The sequence below is a fragment of the Gracilinanus agilis genome, chromosome 2, assembly GCF_016433145.1.
Source record: "Gracilinanus agilis isolate LMUSP501 chromosome 2, AgileGrace, whole genome shotgun sequence".
Classification (NCBI taxonomy): domain Eukaryota; kingdom Metazoa; phylum Chordata; class Mammalia; order Didelphimorphia; family Didelphidae; genus Gracilinanus; species Gracilinanus agilis.
Genome location: NC_058131.1, coordinates 563,494,698 through 563,519,759, shown reverse-complemented (window position 1 = coordinate 563,519,759; position 25,062 = coordinate 563,494,698). Strand labels below are relative to the sequence as shown.

At 37.2% G+C, this 25,062-nt stretch overlaps 1 protein-coding gene across 1 annotated transcript in view; it reads right to left on the bottom strand.

Moving 5' to 3' along the window:
• The window catches only part of CHRNA7 (cholinergic receptor nicotinic alpha 7 subunit), a 186,915-nt gene that overhangs the window by 58,652 nt on the left and 103,201 nt on the right, over positions 1-25,062 (bottom strand). Inside the window, exon 4 of the mRNA XM_044662383.1 lies at positions 16,343-16,452. Coding sequence (XP_044518318.1) covers positions 16,343-16,452 — 110 coding nt within the window. The remainder of the gene's footprint in view (positions 1-16,342; positions 16,453-25,062) is intronic.

The window sequence follows — 25,062 nt, the reverse complement described above, 5'->3', positions numbered from 1 at the left end:
GAGAGAGAGAGAGAGAGAGAGAGAGAGAGAGAGAGAGAGAGAGAGAGAGAGAGAGAGAAACCTTAGCATACTGAACCCAGTCAAGAACTATTTAGTATCAGCTTGACCCAATACCCTATCAGGTTATATAGCTCTAACATTCTATGTATTATGCTATGTCATAGAAAAAAGCTACCTAGGAATTTCACTTTAATAATTAGTTTTGCAGAAAATCAGCCATGGAATTTACTGGAAAGTCATAAACCTATCTCTGGATTCTTTACTACATCTCTATGAGAGTACAATGATCAATTTTCTTTAAGTTGATGTCGCAGACTTCAAAGTTTCAGGTTGTTATCTATTCAACTAACTATCTCCAGCTATCTCCAACTGTATCTCTATATGGTTTGGATTCAGGTGGCTTGTTGGAGGAGCCAGTCTCATAGTCCCTTATAGGTCTCCATCTATAATCCTATGATAACTCACCCAGTACAGAAATGGTTTATACCAGTGATGGGCAAACTTTTTAAAGAGGGGGCCAAAGGAAAGGAAATTCTCATCTGTCAGGCTGTTTCTAAGGCAACTCTTTCGAAGTTTCATTGTATTGTATCCTACTCATTGTATTCATAAGATTAGGAATAATGTCAAGGGACAGGATAGAACATTTCAGGGGGCCATAGTTTGCCCATCACTGGTTTATACTGATCTACAAGGGACCTTAGAGAGCAGCTAGTCCAAATCCCTCATTTTACTGATGAGGAAACTAAGGACCAAAAAGGTTAAGTAATTTTTTCAAGGTCACACAGGTAATAAGTGGCAGAGCTGGAATTTTAACTTGAATCACTTGACTCCAATTTCAACCCTCTAAAGTCTTTTCACTGCATATTAATGATTACCCTGAGTTGTGAAGAAGGACCACATTCTGTTCTATATACTCTACTTACCAAGGTAATAAAGAATATAATATGTTTTGTGAAAATTTCCATCAAAAAGTTAACATGTTGGGGGTAACTAGAAGGCTCAGTGGATAAAGAGTCAGGCTTGGAGACAGGAGATCCTGGTTTCGAATATGACCTCAACCACTTCCTACCTATATGACCCTGGGCAAGTCACTTATCCCCAGTTGCTACACCCTTAATGTGGAAATGATATTTAGTAAATTCTAAGACAGAAGGTAAGAGTTAGAAAAAAGTTAACATTTTAAAAGTTTAATGCTTAAAGAGCTAAATTTCAGTAAACTACACAATTCACTTGTGGGAGGAATTCACTCTCCATGGATATTCCATAAATGTTTTCATTCACCTGAAACAAGAGATATTTTTGTTCCATTTCTGTTTGATGACTAGTTATCATCTTCCTTTTCCCCTACATAAGAGTAGTGATGCATACATATTGGGGATCAAATGAGATAATGTATTTAAGTCGCTGAGCTGAGGTTTGAAGCCAGATCCTCTGATTTATTAGCCCAGGACCCTTTCCATTGTCTCTGGCAATAATAAAACACTAAACAAGTGTGAAAAATATTATCATTTTGAAAAAAACAAATCTATATCCAAAGGAAGAGTTTAATGAGTACTTAGTTATTCTAGCACTTTTTTTCTGAGAAACCCGAGCAGTATGACGAAACAGACCAGATGGAGTTTAAGAACAATGTCAATTTGACAAAGGAAGAGTAAGTGAAAGAAGTGTAGAGTTTCTGAGACTTGCCCAAGGTCACTTGGGAAGTCAGGGCTGGGATAGACATCAAGTCTCCTAATTCCCAAGCAGGGATCTCTTTTTCTCAGCAGACTGTGCTGACTCTGATAGGGTGTTTATTTCCTTCCAAAAGGAAGAATCACGACAAGGCACCCATAATTGCTCTTTGTATTGAGTTGTGATTTTTCTCAGCAAGAAGCCTTGGCATTAAAACAACCCTGACTACAGCAGACCCAGGAAATGGGTAGCTTTTGCATTAAAGCAAGGAAGGTTCTATTTGTACCCGCATCCTTTTCTCCCTACACGCCCCAGCAATTTGGATGAAAATACCATCACTTGCTCTGTATTCATCAAGGAAATAAAGTGACCCATCAAAGAAATGCTGCCGAGATGGCTATTTTGTCCTGGCCCAGCCTCTTCAAAGCATAGAAAATAAATTACAGCCCACAAACCATTAGTGCATCATAGACATGCTGCCAATATCTGCCTGGAACAGAGCTGAAACGATACCAAAGAGAAATGTAGAATAGCTTCACTTCCATCCTCAATCTGTGTTTCCTTAAAAGCAAAGTTTTCCCAGGGTTGTTAGGGTATTTTTCATATTCTTACCCAATAATTGGCACTCTTTAATAAAAGTGGTATTTATTTTAATAAGCAATGTCATAAGACTCATCTTGTTCCTTAAAAAAAAAAAACGCCAAGACATGCTGATGTAAATGAGTTAGTGCTGTACCCGTCATGTGTGACTTATAGGCCTATTAGCTTGAATGCTGGTAAGCTAGCAAGATCTATTAAGTTGAGAATACATCAAAATCCACAACAATGCAAAATCCCAAAATAACACTTTTTAATCAAACTCTATGCTATTTCTCTACCTGTCACATTTGATCGAGCATTCGAAAGTACCAATTAATGTGAATTGCATATAGGCAATGAGCTTGGCCTTTACATACTCCTTTTTAAAAAAAAACTATTCCTACATTTTTTAAGCACTAAAGTGACCTCTAGTCCTTTCCTTCTTCTTCAGGGGTATCATTTTCAGTTCTTTCCTTTTTTCTACTTTCAACTTGACCAATATGTGTGCCAGTCTGAGTGCTCCTCTTAGCTTATTTCTTTCTGAATTCTCATGTTGGTCTTTCTGTTCTCCAATTCTTTAAGTTCTTTGTACACTTTTTTCTGTTTTTATCCAATGTGTGTGTTGTCGGCCATTATATATTTCTTCTTTCTTTGATGATGTATTTTTTATTCTGAATTAATCAACAAATATATTATTAAAGCAGTTGGTATATGCCAGACATTATGCCAAGCTCTAGGGATATAGAGAAAGAGAAAAGAAAGGAGAGGAGAAGAAAAAAAACAAAAGAAATAATTACTTGAACTGACTCTCTAGAACACTGCTACTTAAACACATAATTTTCTTACCTCCAGAAATTTTTTTAAAGCTCCAGTACCATAAAGTTTACCATCAAAAGAGAGAAAATAAGGAATGTATTCTAAGGATACATAAGAAGGTATTATAATAGTCTTCTTTATTGCAGGTATGACAGCACTATCATATAACAACAACAAAGAATTATCATACAATTTCAGATTTACCAAAGACCAAATGCTATCCCCAGAAACCTAGGGATAAAACCTAAGCCTGTGATTTCATTGGTACACAGAATCCTCAGAAATGGAAACTCTCCACCAATGTAGAATGGTACCTTTTCTGCAACTTATAATCTTAGAAAGCTGTCTAGAGCAATGGTGTCAAACTCAAAACAAGAAGCTATTATACCTCACATAAGGATTCCTGCTAGATGTGCCAAATATTAACATTTATCTACATTCTATTATATGGGAATGAGGGGGCAGCTAGTTAATACAGTGGACAGATCCCTGGGCTTAGAATCAGGAAGACACATCTTTGTGAATTCAATTCTGGCCTCAAGTATTTACTAGCTGTGTGACCCTGACCAAGTCACTTAATGCTGCTTGCTTCAGTTTTCTCATTTGTAAAATAAGCTGAAAAAGACATGGTAAACTACTCTAGTTATCTTAGCCAAGAAAACTCCAAATGAGGTTGCAAAGAATCAGACACAGTTAAAAAACGATTGAACAACAAATTATATTTTTATTTATTTTCATAATATTTCTCAATAACATTTCATTCTTTAACCCTTACTTTCTTTCTTTGAATCAATACTAAATATTGGTTCCAAAGTAGAAGGGTGGTATGGGCTAGGCAATTAGGCTTAAGTGATTTGCCAAGGGTCACACAGCTAGTAAATGTCTGAGGTCAAAATTGAACCCAAGACCTCTTAGCTCTAGGTCACTGAGCCACTGAGCAGCCCCCATTCAATTGCATTTCAATCTGTCCCCAGTAACGTGAAGAATATTTCAGGGCCTCATGTTTGACATTTCTGTCCTAGAGCATTGGAAGGTTAAGTAACAGACCAAAGATCCCACAGCCAGTATGTGTCGGAGGAAGGATTTGAACTTAAATCTCCCTGTCTTTGAGGCTGGCTTTCTATATTGCCCTTAAACCATAATTCTTGGGAAAAGCCCAATAAAGGCAGCTCTGTAAATCAAGACTTCTATAAGCATAATTGACTACTAAGTACTTGGATAGATACATTGAAAGGTTGCATGATGTAGTGAACAGAGAGCTGGACTCATTGCCCCAAAACACTGGTTTTGTGTCCTTCCTCTGGCACATTATGGCCAAGCAAACCCAAGCAAGTCACTAAAGCTCTTAGTACTCTAAGCAGTTGAGACAATATAAGTTGTTAGATAGGTGCCCAATTGCATTTCCTCAACTTCGAGTTTCCTATACCAAGGAAATCACAGTTCCTTATCCCCAAAATTTCTCAAAAAAGAACATTCATACATCATAACTCTCTTAAGCAGGTTAATTAACTAATGAGGACCTCCCCATGCCTGAACCACTGAAAGTTAAGCATAAGTTTTTGGCCTGTAAGATTCATTTCCACCATATTAAATTACATTTGTGATCTTGAAAAACAGAATTGAGAACAATGTGAGTCTTCTTGATATTGCCTCTATAGTCATTGATATAACAAAGAGAGTGCTAGATTTGGAAACAAAGAACCAAAAGCCAAGCTCTTGCCATTTGCCTGCTGGGTGATTTTCTGGGGCTTTTTGGGATTGGAATTTTCTCAGTGATGTTTCTGAACTAAGTTTTTTTATAGCAAAAGGAGGGAGTTAGAGTTGATTATTTCTAAAGTCTCCTTCATTTCTAAATCCATAGTCTTAAAAGACCTTGTATTTATATAGGGATCACTTATTTAGCAACCTTAAAAATCTAGAAAGTAGCTATGAACCAAAAGTTGCCAAAAACCAATCTCTAATCAACTAGCTAGGTGGCATAGTAGATAGTGTCAAATTTGGAGTCAGGAAAACCCACCTTCGTGAGTTCAAATCTGGCCTCAGACACTTACTAGCTGTGTGACTCTCAGTAAGTCATTTAATTCTATTTGCCTCAGTTTATTCATCTATAAAATGTTCTGGAGAAGGAAATGGCAAACTACTCCAGTATCTTCACCACAAAAACCCCAAATGGGCTCATGAAGAGATAGATATGACTCAAAAATGACTTGACAACAATCAACTAACAAAAGATGTCACAGTCTATGATCTTAATCTGATAAGTCCTCTCTATCTTCATAGGGCTTCATTGATAGCCCATTTAATCAATTAATTAACAACTGTCTATTAAGTACCATCTAGGTATCAGACCCATGTGCTAAGTGCTGGAGACACTAATAGAAAAGACTAAAATAATCTCTACTTCCAAGGTACTTATAATCTAATTTGTTCTTCATTTACACGAAACCTTTAAATTTGCTTATCTCGGCCAATACAATTTAATGTCCAAAACATTTTCACATATTTCATTTAACCCTTACAAGCACTTTTATTACATTTGCTTTACTTTGAGGAAACTGAGGCCCATAGTATTTAAGGGATACAACTAGTGAGCCAGTCTCCAAATCAGAATTCAAGTATTCTGATATGAAGTCAAGTGTTATTTACTCTCTTGGGGAAAGGGATATATCTGTGAGAAGTAGATATAATACCACCAGTGAAGAAGAATAGTTTACAACTTGATGGTAATAGAAGAAATAGGAAAATGTTAAAGATAAATAAAAGAACTCAGAAAACCCAACCATATGGGGGTCACACCACAATAGATGAGGTTGATTAAATAATAATAATAATAAATAGTATTTGTAATACTTATGCCAAGTTATTAAGATAAATAATATCTGATACGCTCTGCTTAAGAAGGCAAGAAGGTATGTAACATATATTAGAAAGACACATCCAAAATGGTTACAGTAAAAATTGGATGTAGGGAAGCAAGTTTTAACCATCTGGAAAATTCATTTATATGGTACCTTTCATTCCCCAGTGATCCCAGGGAAATGAGGTATTAAGTATCTACTTTTTTTTAATCAGACCTGTGATTTCATTAGTGTAGGTAGTTACCAACAAGAAGCTACCCTTAACTAATGTAGATCATCACTTTCTCTGCAATTTATAGACTCAAAAAGTTGCCTGAAAAACTGAACGGTTAAGAGATTTGCCCAAGGTCACACGAACCAGTATCATCAAGAAGCACAATTATTATAATAGCTAAATAATGATCATAGTTAATATATATATATGTATATATATACATATATATATATATCATTTACCATGTACCAGCCACCAAGCTAAGTGATTTACAATTATTATCTCATCTGCTCTTCCCAACAACTCTGGAAAATAAGTGCTGTTATCATGCCCATTTTACAGATAAAGAAACTGGAGCAAATAGAGATTAAGTTTACACCTCCCTGACACAGACTCATTCCACTGCACCATCATCATGCACACATCATCAGCATCAACAACAACTATCTATAAAGCACCTACTATGTGCCAAGGACTGGAAATATAAAGGAAAGCAGTACTTGTTCCTGCCCTCAAGGAGCTCACGTTCTAGAGGAAAGAGATGGCAGGTTAAAGATCTCCTACAGAAAATGGAACCTGACCTTTCTATGCTCTATTTTTTCTCATATATAAAAACATTTTTTATTTTGAGCTCCAAATTTCTCCCTCCTTCCTTTCCTCCCCACCCTCCCCCAACAAGGCAAGAAATTTGATATAGATTACATGTGCAGTCATGCAAAATATAAAAGCCCTTTCTTAAAAGAAAAGCCTGAGGTGTAAAGGGAAAATATTCAAAGCACTGGAGACAGCCCATGAAAAGACACAGAGTTGGGAGAAAAGTTAGCAACGAAAAAGACAAATGCCATTGGATCCTAGAGTGCACAGAGGGATGTTAGGAGTAAAAAGGCTAGAAAGGTAGAAAGGGACCAGGTATGAAAGGCTTGGAAAGAAAAACAATAGAATTTCTAGTTGTTCTAGTGGGTGATAGGGAGTTATTGGAGTTTATTGAAGGAGAGAGGAATGTCAGACGTGCTGTAGAAAGATCACTTCGGCAGCTGAGTAAAAGATGGAGTGGAATAAGGAGAGATTTGAGGCAAAGACATCGACCAGCAGGCATGAGGTGATGGGGGATTGCACTGGAGTGGCAGCTTTGTGAGTGGAGAGAAGGGGCCATATATGAGGGATGTTGTGATGGTAAAAACAAGATTTAGCAATCGATTGGATATGCAGGGTAAGCACAAGTAAGGAGTTGAGGGTACTATACCATTATGGGTCTGGGTAGCTGTAAGGATGGGGGGCAGAGGAGAAGAAGACAACAATTTTGTATTGGATACATTGAGCTTGAGAAGTCTAAAAGACGTTCACTTCCAGATGTCCAATAGGCAATAGACTGAAGGTCAGCAGAGAGACTGAGAATGGATAAATAGATGTGAGTATCATCTACATAGAAGTGACAATTAAATCCATGGAAGCAGAATTTTAACTCAGGTCTTCCTGACTCTGGGACCAGCTTTCTATTCATTTAAAACAAACCAAGTCTTTATTGACACAATGAAATCCAGTAAAGGTATGGTGAATGTTGTGCTTTCAAACATCTTAGATAACAACTAATGTGAAAATATATGCCTGAAAAATCTCAATAAAATATAAAATCTTTGAGGACAGCTACTCCTCCATTTATGTCTCTTTTGTTATACATTGCAACAAGCGCAGTGCCTGGCTCATAGAAATCACCTTTAAAATGGTTAGTTAATTAAACTGGCTTAAATCTATGGGACCAAAATGTAGCAATTCAATATGGCCATTAAGATGGTTAGATATATCAGAGAAACTGTCAGATATCAGATCAATATTGTTCAGTCATTTCAGTTGTGTCTGATTCTTCTTGATCACATTTGGAGTTTTCTTGGCAAAAATACTAAAATGATTGGCTATTTCTTAATCCAGCTCATTTTACAGAAACTGAGGTAAACAGGATTAAATGATGTGACCAGAGTCATACAACTAGTAAGTGTCTGAGACCACATTTGAACTCAGAAAGACCATTTTTTCTGATTACAGGCCCAGAGCTCTATCCATTGTGCCACCCAGCTCTCCAAATGAATATCAGGGATAGGTTTATTCCATAGACATGGCCAAGAACAGTAAATAAAAACCATATTTTTTAAAGTACTAAATATTTAGAAACTATATATCTCAGCCCTGGAGACAGGATATCTTGGGTTCAAATCTAGCCTCAGACACTTCCTAGCTGTGTGACCCTGGGCAAGTCACTTAATCCCTATTGCCTAAACCTTACTGCTTTTCTGCTTTGGAACCAATATACAGAATTCATTCTAAGATGGAAAGTAAGGGTTTTAGAAATTTAAAAAGAAAGAAAAGAAACTATATAGCTCTACTGTACCAGGCTTTCCCCTCCCCCTTTAAAAAATTGAGCATTTTATAGGACTCTCTAGAAGTGTTGAAAGCTCAGTACACAGTAGCTGTTCTTCCATACTCATGGTTGACTGCTGATGAAGGTGTCTTTATTGTTACTTAAATTGCCTGGCTGGGTCTCTGCCACCCAGCAAGGATCTGACAGTCTTCTTGGGGCTTTGTCTACAATAGTCCCTGATCACAGGGCAGATCTCTCTGGCTAAACAACTGGTTTGTCAAACCTTGATTGGAGGGGTCCCCTCAAGTATTGATGGCATGAACCTTATTGACTTTTATTCCTTGAATCAAGCAGCCCTGCTGTCAACCCCAGTGCAGAACGTTAAAGATCATAATTCTCATTAAGTTAGCTGCAGATCTATGACCCTCAAAAGTCACAGCGGGAGACATTTCAAATGGTAAGCTGTGTCATAAATAACCTTCTCACTACAATACTCCACGCTATCCATTATAATCATGTCCTTGATGTTTTTACTTGCAAGGGAAAAAGAGAGTAGACATCTGATTTATTCTTGGGTTTTTGAATAGTCCAAATATAAAACAAGCCTAGGTAGAAATTTCAGACTCTCCATTTACAAAAAGAACTTAGAACCCTTTAAAGATGATAAACAGGAGCACCTATTTAGCACAGTAGATAGAGAGCCAGGTCTAGAGTCAGAAGGACCCAGCTGAGTTCAAATCTGGCCTCAGACACTTCCTAGATGTGTGATCCTGGACAAGTCACCTAACCCCTATTGTCTAGCACTTACCGCTCTTTTGCCTTAGAATTAATACTTGGCATCAATTCTGAGACAGAAGGTAAAGGTTTGTGTTTTTTAATACAATAAACAAACAAACAAAAAAAGGACCAGGATAAAATAGGGTATAATGTTCATTCCCGGTTGGGGTTTTCACATCTTATTTCCATACTGTAGTTAAAAAAAGATAATAATAATAATTTAGTTCTAGCTTTTCCCTTATGTCCCAACTTCTCTGATTCTTTCCACCATAGATGAGTCTAGAGTTGATTCAAACACTCAATGAATGACATTTTACAAGCATGGACAGCAACAGCTTCAATTCAATTTAATAAAAATTTAGTATGTGAAAAGCACTGTCTATACACTAAGGAGACAAATATTAAATATATTTTATATATATGCACAAATATATATGTAGATATATGTAGATATATATTCCTACCCTTTAGGAGCTTATATTCTCAGAAAAGACATAGACAGAAATAGGGATGATCAAAGGCTTAATGTGATCAGTCAATAAACATTTAAGTACTTACCATGGGTCAGGTACCATGCTAAGCCCTGGGAATCCGAGGAAAGGCTGAAAAGACAGTCCCTAATCTCAAATAGCTCACAGTCTAATGGAGGAGATAACATCCAAACTACAATGTACCAATAAGATACATACAGGATAAATTGAAGATGATATATAACAGTTGGAAGATGTTAGTATTAAGGGGAATCAGGAAAAGCTTGCTGTAAAAGGTAGGATGTTAGCTGGGACTTGAATGAAGTCAGGGAAGCCAGGAAGCAGAGATGAAGGAAAGCATTCCAGGAAAGAGGACAGTCAGTGAAAATTCCACGAGTTAGGAGATGAGTTTCTTGTTGGAGGAATAACAAAGAGGCCACTGTCACTGTGATGAGAGCAAAGAAATCTCAACAGAGTGCTATTAGGAAGAGATAACCCAGCTGGTGATGGAGAGATGGAGTCAGGGGAGGTTTCATGAAGAGGTGGTGAGCTGAGTTAAAGAGGTGATAACTTCCTTCAAGGAAGTGAAAGATTTTGGGGGGACAGAGCTAAGAAAAGTGGGGATTCCAGATAGAAGATACAGTGGGCAGAGGTGGGGAACAGCAAGACAGGATAGAAGAATAGATAGTAAGTCTGTCTTGGATATTATTTTTGAAGGTTTATAAAATGAAGTTAAGCAAAGTCCAGTTGTGCCTATAAATGCTGAGAGATCTAACTTCATTCTTTTTGTCAAATTTGACTCCAGTTTCCCCTTGATTTATGATTGATATGATTAAATGAAGTTTGTATTTTATCTTGAAGGTAATACGGAATCAGTGGAAGTTTTTGAGTGTGGGAGGGGTATTCAGACCTGTGCTTTAGAAAGATAATTTTGGTAGGTATGGGAAGGCTGAACTGAGAAAGAAGAGAAGAGAGATACAGAGACCAGTGAAAAAGCTATAATGATAATCCAGGTAAGAGAGAAATAAGGAACTGAATGAATCATGTAACTTGGGTAGCCCATCAGAGGTATTAAAGCAATAAACATCCTGTTGCCAGTGCTCTCCATTAGCACATCCCCTTCGGGTCCACAGGCTTTCCTTCCAAGTTTTGATCTTTGGGATGCAACTCTTTTTATTAATCTACCCCCCAAGACAAGGAAGAGTTTTTGCTTCCATGCCCTTTTGGTTTCTTAATCCCAATGCTTTCTCTATATTAAGTGTTTCCTATTTATCCTGTATATAGTTAATTTGTATATATTTGTTTGCATGTTGTCTCCCCACTAGATCTGAAGCTCCTTGAAGGCAGGGACCACCTTTTGCCTCTTTTTGTATCCTCAGCATTTAGCATAGTGCCTGACACATAGTAGGTGCTTAACAAATGTTTATGGAATAGAATTTCCTGTTAAGGCCTAAAGATTATTCTTTTAGTTTCTGATCCAAATTTGTATATATTTGTTTGACTTCCTCCCAACTGACTGTGTCTCTTTGAACTCTTTTTATTTAGCAATCCTGTTTTCTCCCCTCAAATCCAATTTGGTCACTTAGTATCTACTATTTAGTCATTAAGTATCTACTATTTTTCAGTCACTGTGCTGGGCACTGAGAAAACAGATAAAAGAACAAAATAGTCCTTTCCCTCAAGGAGACTATATTCTATTGGAGCAAACAATATCTAGTAATTTTTAAAACACAAAACATATGCCAATCAATTTTGAAGAAGACCAGCAACCAAAGGGAATCAGTAAAGGCCTCATATAAAAGGCAGCATAATTGAGATCTAATGGATTTTAAAAGGTGGAGAGGAGAAGCAAATACATTTCAGACATGGGAGATAGATGGAAGGCAGATTTTCATGTATGGCAAACCACAAGTACTTCAGTTTGGCTGAAGTGCATTTTGGCTGGCCAAATGGTAAAGGGTTTTGTAACAAAATTTGTCCAAGCATTCATTGGTCGGTTGGTTCTATTGCTAATCATATAATCAATGGTAGAGACTAGAAAGGGAGAAAAATCACATTTTATTTTGTTCAAAGCATAGGCATCTCTGAAATAAAAATCCAGAACATAACTTTCAGCATATATTTAGATATAGTTACAAAGTCAGGATAGGTAAAAGAAAATTTTACAGAAAGTAGAAGGGGAAGTTAATAATTTACACATCAAAGAAAAGATGGAAGAAGGCAAAAATCCATATAAAACGGGAAATAAGCCTGTAGATACCTTAGCTATAGCTGATATATCTCAAACTAGAATTTGCCAACAGAGTAGGAACTGGATGTCTGAGCTTGATTATGCAGGTTTTAGTTGATTGTATGATAGGGGGGAAAAAAGTTGAACCAGAAATTTTCTTATGATAGCTTTAAATGCTGAATAGAGTGATGTGGGGCCCTAGGTTTACCTTGCACCCCCAAATTATGGAAGTGTTTCAGGCCAAACTGTAAGCAGGAAAATTCCTTTGCTTCCTTGCATTCTTGTTAAGGTTAAAGAAAGGGTCAGCCTGGACTTCAAAGGCTAATGATAAGAAAGACCTTTGAGAGAAGTATCCTCCCTGGATCGTCCTTTAGGTTTTGAGATAGACACAGAGATACACCTCAAGTCTATGCTTTGAGATCATCTGGTTGTATCTAAGACATCTATTTGTCCCCTAAACTGTGAGGGTCACCCTCTATGTCTTCAGGCCAGATGACCAACCCCCTGCCTTGTGTCTGAGCATATACCCTCCTCAAGTCACAAACTGTCTGTTGTAAAGAGTATAAAGACTCCAAAGTGATGTTCTCTGGAGGGGCAGCTTTCTATCTCCACTGTCTTCCCAGTCAAATTCAACACGAATTCTAAATTAATAAATTCCTCTTTTTATTTTTAAGCTAAGTTTTGGAGTGTTGCATTCTTATAAAGGGTACCCATCTTGAACCCAGGGGGTTCATCTCAAGCTTCCCACAATAGAAGGACGGCAATGCCCTTGCCAAAAAGAGGCTATTTAGGAAGATAGATGGCTTTGGAGGAAATGATAATGAGTTCTCTTTTGGACAGGCTGGGTTTGGAATGCCTACAGGACATTGGGTTGGAAAAGTCTGAGAGGTGATATATGACTAAAGGTCAGGAGAGACATTAGGGCTAGATGTTTAGATCTGGGAGTCATCTGCATAGAGAGGACAATTGAATCTATGAAAGCTGATGAGATCACTAAGAGAAAAGAGAACAGGATTAAGAATAGCCTTGAGAGTTTGGGAGCAGTTAGTCCTGATAGGTGGCATTACATTGATGATAATATAGCAAGGGAGACTGAAAGAGTACCTAGAAACAGCAATGAAGAGAAAAACAGTAATAGAAAGGTGAAGAATATCCAAGAAGAGAGAATGGCCAGTGGTGTCAAAGGTGACAGTGAGGTCAAAAAGGATGAAAACTGAGAAAAGACCATTGGATTTGGCCATTGCTATAAATGATAACCTAAAAGAAATCACTATTATACGAGTGATGAGATCAGAAGCCATAATGCAAAGATTGGAGATGTGAGATAAAAGAAAGTGGAAACAATGAGTATAGAAAGCATTTGTACTTCACCAATGAAAAGGAGGAGTGATATAAGGGGATAAGAGGATCAAATGAAAGTGTGTTTTTCAAATGAAGTTTTTTGTTGTAAATTGAATACAGGATGAAGAAGAGGCCTGGGTATGAAGGTAGCCCTGGGAGAAACTGATGATGGGCCTGGAGACTGATTGAGAGAGCAAACTGCCCCCTCTTCCTAGAAAATAGACTCCTTGAGAAGAGCAACTATTTTGTAAATGTGTTCTTAGCCCCTAACAAAGTCTTTTTCTGCCCGTTAAGTGCTTGTTGAATTGAAATGAATTGAATTGAATTCCTAAAGCTTGCTCAAATGCTTTGCTCCATATCAGCACATCCCAGATTTCCTCCATCCAACCTTCTTTGGTCCTAAGCTTGTCCTGGCTGATTCCTCAAACTCTTCTCTCTCAGGTTACCATGGATTTTCCATTTTCTGAACTTTTCATGTCTTTTATTTCTTTTTCCTTCCCTCTTAGCTAGCTCCCAACAACTTTGCCTCTCTGTGTCAATCAGGCTTCCAGTCACCTTGTACCCTGAATAATTTTTTTAATCTTTATACAACCAACACCTAACACAACACCTGGCATATAGTAAATACTTAATAAATGACTGTTGAATTCAATTTTATTCATAATATCCTCACTCAGGGATTCACAATACACAGGTTATTATATTAAGTTATACTTTGTTGTTGTTCACTTGTTTCAGTCACATCTATCTGTTTGTGGCCCCATTTGGGGTTTTCTTGGCAAAGATACTAGAGTGGTTTGCCATTTACTTTTCTTGGTTCATTTTACAGATGAGAAACTTTTACACATGAGGCAAACTGGATTAAGTGGCTTCCCAGGGTCACACAGCTAGTAAGTGTCTGAGGCCAGATTTGAATTCAGAAAGATGAGCTTTCCTGACTTTAAGCCCAGCGCTCTACCCACTGCACCATCAAGCTGCCCAACACATTTATACAGACATGCCCATGATAATAACCACCATGGGAGCAGCTAGGTAGCACCATGGACAGAGCACCAGAACTGGAATCAGGATGACCTGGGTTATCTCCTCTAAGATATTTCCTAATTGTGTGATCCTGGGCAAGTTACTTAAACCTGATTTCCTAGCACTCTTTGCCCTTCTGTCTTAAAACAGAAGGTAAGGGTTTTAAAAATAATAATAATAAGTTACCATATTCTGTGCAATCACCTACCTCTTAAACTTGGCTGGTATTTTTCCTGGCATTCTTCATGATCTTTATCGATTTTCCTCCTTTGCCCTTGGTTATAGACTCCCCTATACTAGGGAACCAAAGTACTCTGCTTCCTACCTCTCCTGTTTTCTCTTTCATTTTTTTTCCTCTAAAAAGTTCCCTTACCATTCTTCTTGTGCCCCTATCCTATGCCTATTGTCAAGTCCCCTTATCAAGGCTATGTTGTCCCCTTTCCATTAAGCTCATTAAGGTCCTACTTTTGTTACTCCTGTTCCTGAAGATTGTACACAATTTTGTTATCCCATACATTGTCAAGGCACAAGAAGATGAATTGGCTGTTGGGGGGACTAGGAAACACTTCCCCTGATTGAATACAGTGGTGAAGGCCAAGGAACAGTGGTGGCAAAAGTAATGGGAATGGGAAGGCTGGCAGAAGAGTAGGAGGAGCCATGTAGTACCTTGGGATTGATTCTGGCCCTAACTCAGATTCAGAAATAATCTCCACTAGTTGTGAACTGATCCAACCATGTTGGAGAGCAATTTGGTACCCTCAAAGGTCTATAAAACTGTGCATACCCCTTGATTCAGCACTACTATTACTAGGTCTGTATCCCAAAGAGATCAAAGAAAGGGAAAAAGAGCGACTTGTACAAAAATATTTATAGCAGTTCTTTTTGTGGGGGCAAAGAATTAAAAATTGAAGGGATACTCATTAAGTGAAGAATGGCTAAATAATATGTGATATATGATTGCAATGGAATACTACTGTGCTATAAGAAATGATAAAAAGATAAGTGGGGCAGCTGGGTAGCTCAGTGGATTGAGAGTCAGCTCTAGAGACAGAAGGTCCTGGGTTCAGATTTGGCCTCAGACACTTCCTAGCTGTGTGTCCCTGGGCAAGTCAATTAACCTCCATTTCCTAGCCTTTACTACTCTTCTGCCTTGAGTCCAAGGCAGAAGGTAAGGGTTTAAAAAAAGAAATGAAAAGCAAGGTAATATTAAAAAAACCCTGGGAATATGTATAAATTGATGCAAAGTGAAGTGGGCAGAACCAGAACATTATAAGCAATAAGAGCAACATTGTACAATGACCAGTGTAAATGACTTTGCTATTTTCAGCAATACAATGACCCAAGAAAATTCTGAAAGGCTTATGATAAAAAAAAATTGCTCTCTACCTCCAGAGAAAGAACTGATAGAGTCTCAATGGAAATTGAAGTATAAACTTTTCACTTAATTTTTCTTGTTTTTTTGTATCATGGCTAATATGGAGATAAGTTTTGCATGATTTCACATGCATAATTGACATCACATTTCTTGCCTTCTCAGTGGATGAAGGAGGAGTGGGAAGGAGGGAGAGAATTCAGAACTCAAAAAGGTTTTAAATGAATGTTAAAAATAAATTAATAACAATAAAAATTTAAATGATCGCCACTGATCAATTATTTACTCATAATTTTAAAACATTTTTAAATACCAAAGATGCTTATTTTGATATCCAATGTACACTAGAAATAATACCTTACACCTCTCAGCCACAGGCCTGAAAGTCTTGCTAGCATCTCCTTTGAGACAAATATGAGAATGAGAAAAAGGACATAGAATTAAAACAGATTTCCTGAGGTCACATGCCAAGTAGGCAAGAAGTGATTCAAAGCATCAGGAAATCTCTGTGTTTTATTCTTTTTGGCTTCTAAACTAGTTCTAGAACAAACAGACACTGAAAAATTTCTAGTACAAAGCTGGCATACAAACGCACAAATAATAATGAGAAGAAGAATGTTTCCTTTGATCCCACTTACCTGTTATACAGAAGAATATCTGGTTTCCAAATCTGCCCATCTGGAAAGCGAACATTCTTCACACCCGGATATTCAGACACATTCCACTGCAAATAGTAATCTGTCCAATACTGACACACACAGAACATGGAATTAGTAGAACTTTCTTTGCTCAACTATTTGTAATCCTTTCAAGAAGTGTCCAAACTCCAAATCAATGGAGACTGCTTCTATTCCATTGACAAATGTCATTTGCTTAGTTATTAACAATGAAATGTTAGAAAAGTAGACCCTCAATAAATATTTGCTAAAAAAAAATTTGGTGTCATGCTTGTGATTTCTTCCATTTATAGAGAATTCCCAAAGTGGAGACTTCCTTAACCAATGAATATGGCCACCTGTTCTGCAACTTATGGTCTCAAAAAAAAGTTTCTTAGGGAACACCCTGGGACTTACTCATCATCATACATCCAGTATGTTTGTAAGCTCCTGAAGGGTAGGGACAGTTTTTACCTCTTTCTGCATCCCCAGTGCTTGGCACAGTGACTGGCACATTGTTGTTGTCCAGTCATTTCTGATTCTTTGTAACCGCGTTTGGGGTTTTCTTGGCAAAGGTACTGAAGTGGTTTGCCATTTCTTTCTCTAATTCATTTTACAGATGAAGAAACTGAGGCAAACAGGGGTAAGTGGCATACCCAGAGTCCCATAGCTAATAAAAGACTGAGGCTGGATTTAAATTTAGGTCTTCCTGACTTCTAGCCTAGCACTCTATCCACTGTGCCACCCAGCTGCCCTATGTACCTATGCCTGGCACATAGCGGGTACTTAATAAAAGTTTGTTGATTTGATTTTTGTTGATTGATTTCTTGATTGATGGTTGAGGTGTCAAAGGCAGGACTTGGACCCAGGATCTTCTAGACTCAGAGTTCAGCTTTCTATCCATTATGCCATGCTTGTCTCCTAGCAAAGCAGCACAAATTAAATTATGAGTCCCCAAGGAAGCTCTACTAAATTGCCAATCCCTCCTTTTAAATTCCCCACTCCAGAAACAACCTTGCATGCTTACTCATGGTTTCTTTACTCTTAATAATCCCTACATACTTCAGGGGGTACTTGAGCAATAGCTCTACCTATCTCCACTCCATATTTAATCCTTAAATAATTGTACATAAAGTGCTTGTATTTGGGGTGGGGAGAGAGTAGAGTAGGGAGGAGAATCATATCTAAACTTGAGATGCTGTCTTCTATTTGAAGGAAAATTAACTCATTTCTTATTAGACTTTTATGGGATTGTTTCTTTGTTTAAAAATTATTAGAGTACAACAATGAAAGAGATATATCAACTGAAAAATGGAGGTCTTCTGAAAAAGGAAGCATGTAATCCATAAATATTAAACAATGAAAATTATTGTGACATCACCATTGTTGCTGCTGCCCTGTCTAAATTCCAAGCCACAAAAAAATGTCAGTTGAAGATTTTCTATACTAGTAGCTTCCATTTATATAACACATTATAGTTTATAAAACACTTTAACCTTCACTGTCCCATTTGGTGTTCAACGCAATCCTGTAAGATAGACAGGGCAGAAAGGCAATGATCCCCTTTTTGCAGACAGGATAAATGAGACTTAGAAAGGCTAAGTGACTAACCTAATTCACAAGATTAATAAGTGTGGAGCCAAGTCTGGAATATAAGTTTCCTGACTCCTGGTAAAATACTCTTCCCTTATAATATAATACCTCTAAAGGATAATATAAATTGAATGTGGTACAGCTGAAAGGGGGTTGGATTTAGTATCTAAGGGGCTAGATTCATATCCTCTTTCACTTATTTTCTGTATGAACTTGGACAAAACACTTAACCTCTGTAGGCCTCAGTTTCCTTCCATACAAAAGAATGGGTTTACTTTGAAGGTCTCTAAAGACCCCTTTAGCTCTAAATCTATGATTTCTTTTTTATTTTATTCCACCACCATCCCAATTACATGTAAAAACAGTTTCCAACATTTTTCAAAGAATACTGAGTCTTGAATTCTCTCCTTGCCTCCCTACCCCTACCCCTATCCTCCTTGAGATGGTAAGTAATATCATATAATAAATCTATGATTTCTATGATCACTGTTGATATATTTCTATACAGTATGAAGACACTTCCAATTATACCGTTACTTCCTATTTTTAAGTCCAATCTAGGTCTCTACAGGGCAGGGAAATTACTGTTTGTATAACTAGAGAGAATTCAGGACTGCCCAGGCGGTTGACTCAGACCCTTCAGACAAAATTGGGCTCTGGCCCCAGAATTATTTAGATTAACCAAGAATAGGATTCCAGATTTACCTAAATAAGTATATCCTTTCTCATTCACCTTGCTCTCAAAGAACTGGAAGCCAGGGGAAACAATCCATGTCAAGCTAATTAGTAGACATGATTATAAAAGAAATCATGATTCAAATGAGAACTGAGAAATAGGTCTTCAGAGAATCTGGTAGGAAATTACAAGAGAAACTGAAGGCAAATTTCTACCTCTTTTTCATATTCCACTTTATTCTTAGGAGCTGAGTCAGTAAGATTCAATATGACAGGTGTCTCCAACCCACAGATTTGTCAAGATAAGGGATCTCTCAGCAAGTTGTCCTCACTAGTCTCCCATCTTGAATTTTCTAAGGCCCTCATCAAGGGAGTACAGGAACTGGGACCTTCATTTCCCATTTTGCTTAGGGTTCTTAAGACCAACAACCCCTTCTCCATACTCTACCTTCACAATCTCCCATCCTACCCTCTACTACTTCTCATCTCAAAATCAATGGAAAAGTAGCTACTCACCCAAAGGTTGGGGAGCCCATTATACAAAATGACTAAACTGTGTTGAGAATAATTCAGGATGGGGACTCATTAGTGCCCAGTTTCCTCACACTCTCCTCTCTATCATATTAATCATGCAGCAATATTAATCACTCATTTGCATGGTTCAAAACAACACATTTTCCATGCCTGGTTTAGAGCTTTATGGTTATATAAGCATGGCATATGTGCATTTGCTGTGGGCAAAATGCCTGACTTCTCTTTTGGCTAATGAGATAGGGAACAGCAACAGGATTTGGACAATTGGTCATTCTAGGAAATTCTGAAGATTTTCAAGAAAATGCTATTTTTTAAGTCTGGCACAATTTCAATAAATCCTCCATCCTCACAAACCTCCCCCCCCCCTTCCTTAGTCAGTCAACATTTTAAAATATAATGGGACCAGTTCAGACAATATATGAATAATACTATTCTCAAAAGGTTCCTAAAGGATGAATCTAATTAAATCCAGTAAAGCAAAACTAGAAGTTAAAAGATCTCAATTCTACCTGAGCTCTGCCCCTAACTAATTAACTATGATAAGCTTGAGGAAATCATCAAACTTCTCTGGACCTCAGTTTTTCCTTCTTTTAAATAGGGATAGGAATTCCCATCTTGTACACTGTGGTACAATCGAACATAATGGACTTTTATACTAGCAGCAATGCAAGGATCCAGAGCAAGGCTGAGGGACTTATGAGAAAGAAAACTAGCCACATTCAGAGGAAGAACTGTGGGAGGAGAAGCACAGAAGAAAAACAACTGCTTGAACACATGGGCTGATGGGGATATTATTGGGGATGTAGACACTAAATGATAACTCTAGTCCAACTATCAATAATATGGAATTGGGTCTTGTTCAATGATACATGTAAAACCCAGGGAATTGTGCATCTAAGGGGGGTTAGGTGGGTTTGGGGGAGAGGGAAAGAACATGAAATATGTAACTATGGGAAAATATTCAAATTAAAATTAAAAAAAAGAATGCCCATCTTGGCTACATTAAGAAAGTAGTATAAGAAAAAAATGAAATTACAGCTCTAAAAAGTTTGAATTAGAAGTAATATATTTATATAGCATTATTAAATACATATTTATGTCTGTTCTGTATTTTGTTTTCACACAGTATAATAGAATATTAGCATTATAAGGGGACTTAACTATCATCTGAATCCAGGGTTCCCAACCTTGTATTCTTGAAATTATTTTTAAAAAATATTCTGAAGAGGCAGCTAGATGGCTAAGTGGATTAAAAGGCAGGCCTAAAGTCAGGAAGTCCTGGATTCCAATCTAGCTTTAGACACTACCCAGCTGTGTGACCCTGCGCACTTAAGTCTCTTAACCCTCATTGCCTAGCCCTTACTGCTCTTCTGCTTTGGAACCAATACATTATATTGATTCTAAGACAGAAATAAAGAGTTTTTTTAATTCTGATACTTTATTTCAACATAATTGTTTCTTTTATAATCCTATACATTTAATTTTGTATATTTAAAAACACCATTCAGTGATCCATAGGTTTCACTAGACTGCCCAATAGGTACAGAATATAAAAATGGTTAAGAATTTCCAAATCAGGGCAAATTTCTCATTTTGTAGCTATTTTTTAAAAAAAAAACCTGAAGCTCACACAAGTTCACTGATTTGTCTAAGGTCCCAGTAGGAAAGCTGAAATGACAATCCAAGTCCCCTGACTCTCTGGCCACAGTCTTTCTATCATAACAAATTGTCTCTATCTGAAAAATCATTGGGATTTCTGATTATTTGATTTTCCTTTTTGGATATTTATGAAGAAAATTTTAAAAATCCGGGGCTGTTTCTAAGGAGTTTATTAGCCTCTATATACAGAATTACACAGTTAGAACTGGAAGAGATTTTTAAATTCATCTAAAATCCTTGTTTTACTGAGGATAGAACAGGTTCATAGAAATGAAGGGACTTGCCTATAAGTCACACAGGTAGTGAAGAGCAAAATCAAGAACTGAATCCAAGTCCTTTGATTTCAAACCTAGCACTGTTTCTACTATGGCTGTCTCCAGATTAAGCCAGACCATTGTAAATGTAGTCCTGTTATACATGAAAAATTATCAGTTCCATTTAAAAACCTAATTAGCAGAGAATTTTAAGCACTGATGGGGTTGCGGGGAGAGAAAGGAAAGTTATGATCTCTCCTGATAAAAGCCACCAGTGTCCAGCATTTAGAGGAACAGTACCCCATAATTATCAGTTCCCTAAACTGATCTCACTTCTATTTTAGTGTAATGGAGGTCAAGGGATGCCAGCTGGGACTGTGAGATTTGGACTTGAACTTGGTGAGATTAATGTTATATAGAAACTGAGCTACGCTATGAGCTTAATCACCCCATCCCACTTGCCAGAGACAGAGATAATGTTCTGAGGTAGTATAGGGAGAATTATCACTATGGGGGAAATGATTTATTATATTGTTTGAAAAAATAATTACTCTTTAAATTCAACCTCATGAGATCTGCACCCAGAATATCTCCTGACCTCTAACTCTAGAAATGCCAGAGATAACTGCAAGGAATTTTGGGTTCTCCTCAGGTCCTGGATCCAAGAATGCTTGGAAACAAGTATTCTTGTTTTGGGGCCTCACGCCCAGGATTTATTTGGGGGTCGACCTAAGCTTGTGTTTTGGCTTCACCCAAATTTTATTTTTTACATCTATTCAAATCCATCTCAATCTATCTGGCTTTCAAATTAACCTCTCTGTGAAATTGCTTAACTGAAGTATATGTGATTTATGTGTGACCTTCTTCAAAATTCTACATAATGTAAACATTCCAGAACCTGGAAGGAGGAAGCCATCCCTTCTTTCTGGCTTATTCTCTCTCCAGCGAACAATCTAATAAATTTCTTTCTAAACTATTTCTGATTTTGGTACTTATTTTCACATAAGACATCAAATCTGCCCAAGTCCTAGGAGAAATGTTTTTATGTTTGTTCTTACTATACCTTTGAAATGAATAGCCCTTTGCAAAAAGCTAATACATTGGTGAATGATTAAGTAGAAATGAGCTCCTGAAATTGGGAGGGAATACAGTCTTTTGGAACTTGAGCAAATGTCAGAGAAAAGAGAGACTTCCCAAACTACTGAAGTTATCAGTGAATCCCATGCAGGGGTAAAATGTAACAAGTTCTGTCTAAAGAAATGGAGCCAGAGCCACCACGATATATGAGTGATAAAATACACACAGGTGAAAAAAGGGAGGGAAACTTGACAATAAAGCCATTGAACTACCATGCTAGAGATTCTGCTATAATATACAATTGATGACCCACATAAGTAAGTCTTTCAAAAGGGATTGAAGAATGAATGGATGGGTGGATGGGTGGATGGATGATTGAATGAATCAGTGAGTTCAATATTATATAGATCTACCTTGACCTTTGAATAGGGCTTAGTAATGGGGAAAATTATCTTATTTATAATATTCTTTCACCTTCAATATAGTCAGGCAGTTCAAAGCACACTAATGTCAATTATTACCACTAATATTAAAAGTAACAAAAGGGGCAACTAAGTGCTGAGTGGATAGTGAGCTAAGGCTGGAGATGAGCAGTTATGGGTTCATATCAGGTCTCAGAGACTTCCTAGTTGTGTGACCCTGGACAAGTAACTTAAGCCCAACTGCCTAACCCTTACTGTTCTTCTGCCTTGAAACTCATAATTTAGTATCAATTCTAAGATACAAGGTGAAAGTATTTTTAAATAATAATAATTTAATTTTTTGATAAAATATGTGCATTTTTCTTAGGATTCACTTATGCAACTCTTCCACATATTCAATTCATAGACCTTAAAGCAACTTACAGATCAGATCTATGTGTCCTTTCTAGCCCAACCCCATCTGGAAAGAGAGTTTGAAGTTGTCTTACCCAGTTATTTTCAATTTAGAAACTGAGGATTCTTGACAGTGCTTTTCTATAAGAACTAAAGCCATTAGGAGGTTTTACCGGACCTTCAATTAAAGAGTAGAGGAGAAGCAGGGATAACACTAGAGCCCAAGCCAAAGGACAAATCATCCAGAGTAAGGCGTGCCTTTGATGTCACCAGGGGAAAACATCAGGTAACTCAACCTTGACTTTAATTCATTTGGGGGACTTAACTAGCTTACCGGGAGCATGGCAATCGCCCAAGCAATAATTTGAAGCTGCATTGGGTTTCCGGCCTGTTTACAATCAATTATGTCTCTGGATAAGAAGAGTTGCCCTAAATGTCCTCAAGGCAGCTAGTGTTTGAGGTGCAAAGGCCTAGGTCTGAATACTGGCTCTCCTACATACTTACTGGCATAACACTGGGCAAGTCACTCACTCTGAGAGTGGCTGTTTCCTCATCTTTTTAATAGGGTAATCCTTGCATTACCTGCCTCCATGGATGGTCCTGAGGCTCAGAGGAGATAACGTACATGAAAACATTTGCCAATCCTAAAAGGCTATAGAAATAAAAGCCATGATTATAACAAAATCAATCTGCTTACTAATAATATTTACAAATTTCCTTATATATTCCCATTACAATTGGGTATATTCAGAAGAAACAAATCCAATTCCACTAGTGATTTCAAATAAAATGTGTTGGTAAACAGAAGATTCCCATGTTTTCTGAGTCATCTGAAAGTTTTACTCAAGTGTTTTGTATATAATTTTGTGGCTGGGAGAAAAACACATTATAGTGAACTAAGAAATATGTGCTAAATTACTGTGTGACCTTAGATAAGTCACCTACCCACTGTATTTGTTCCTTTTTCTGTAATATGAGAAACGTTACCTCACAGAGACACAATGACATAAAAAAGGCAATGATGTCTATTTGTGCATACACACAAAGTCAAGATTTTGTGATTTTAAAAGTCTCTAGATAGAAATATTGGCACTTGGGAACAGGCCACAGAGCAAACATAATAAAGGATAAATCAACTTTTTAAAAAATGAATTCAGTTGCTCATTGGCTCTAGGAGGGGGTAGGGAGGAGGAGAGGAAAAGAACATGAATCATGGAAACATGGGAAAATAGTCTAAATTAATTAATTAAATGAAAAACGAAAACTAAACAATAAAAGCTCAAGAATATTCCCCATCTTTCAAAAAATAAAAGTAAATTTAAAAAATGAAATGAATTCAGTAGGAGGGTGAGTTTAGAGATAAGACTCCAGGATACTATGAGACTTATTTTTCTTGGAGGATGCTACCCTGGAGGAGTGGAGCCACGGAGGGCAAGAAATGGGTCATATAGAAATTTCCTCCTTTGACTAATTGGCATACATTGCTTATCCTACAGTCAGGAAGACCCGAATTCAATCCAGTTTCAGATAAGTATTAGCTGTGTGGACCCAGACAATGTCACTTAACCTCTATTGCTTTCGTTTTCTCATCAGTAAAAAAGGAACTTACCTCTCAGTATTATTGTGAGAGTAAAATGAGATAATATTTTTAAACAGCTTGTAAACCTTAAAGTATTACATAAATTGTGGATATTATTGTTGTTGTCATTATTGCTAACTATATACTAATCTCAGTAGTTTCTACTTGCTGAGTACTGGCAGCCCCCTGTAACTGTCAATGCTCTAAGACAAAGACCCAGATTCCCTACCGGATTAGGATTCTTAATTTCTGAGGGAAGATAATTTAGCATTTATATTTTACTAAAATGTGGATCTTATTTTTTTTATATAACCAAAACCAAGTAGTTATAAAATGTATTATTGTTCAATCATTTCGGTTGTATCTGTTCTTCATGAACCCATTTGGAATTTTCTTGGGAAAGATACTAGAGTGGTTTGTGATTTCCTTCTCTAGCTCATTTTATAGATGAGGAAACTGAGGCAAACAATGTTAAGCTACATACCCAGGGTCACATAGATGGTAGACATCTGAGGC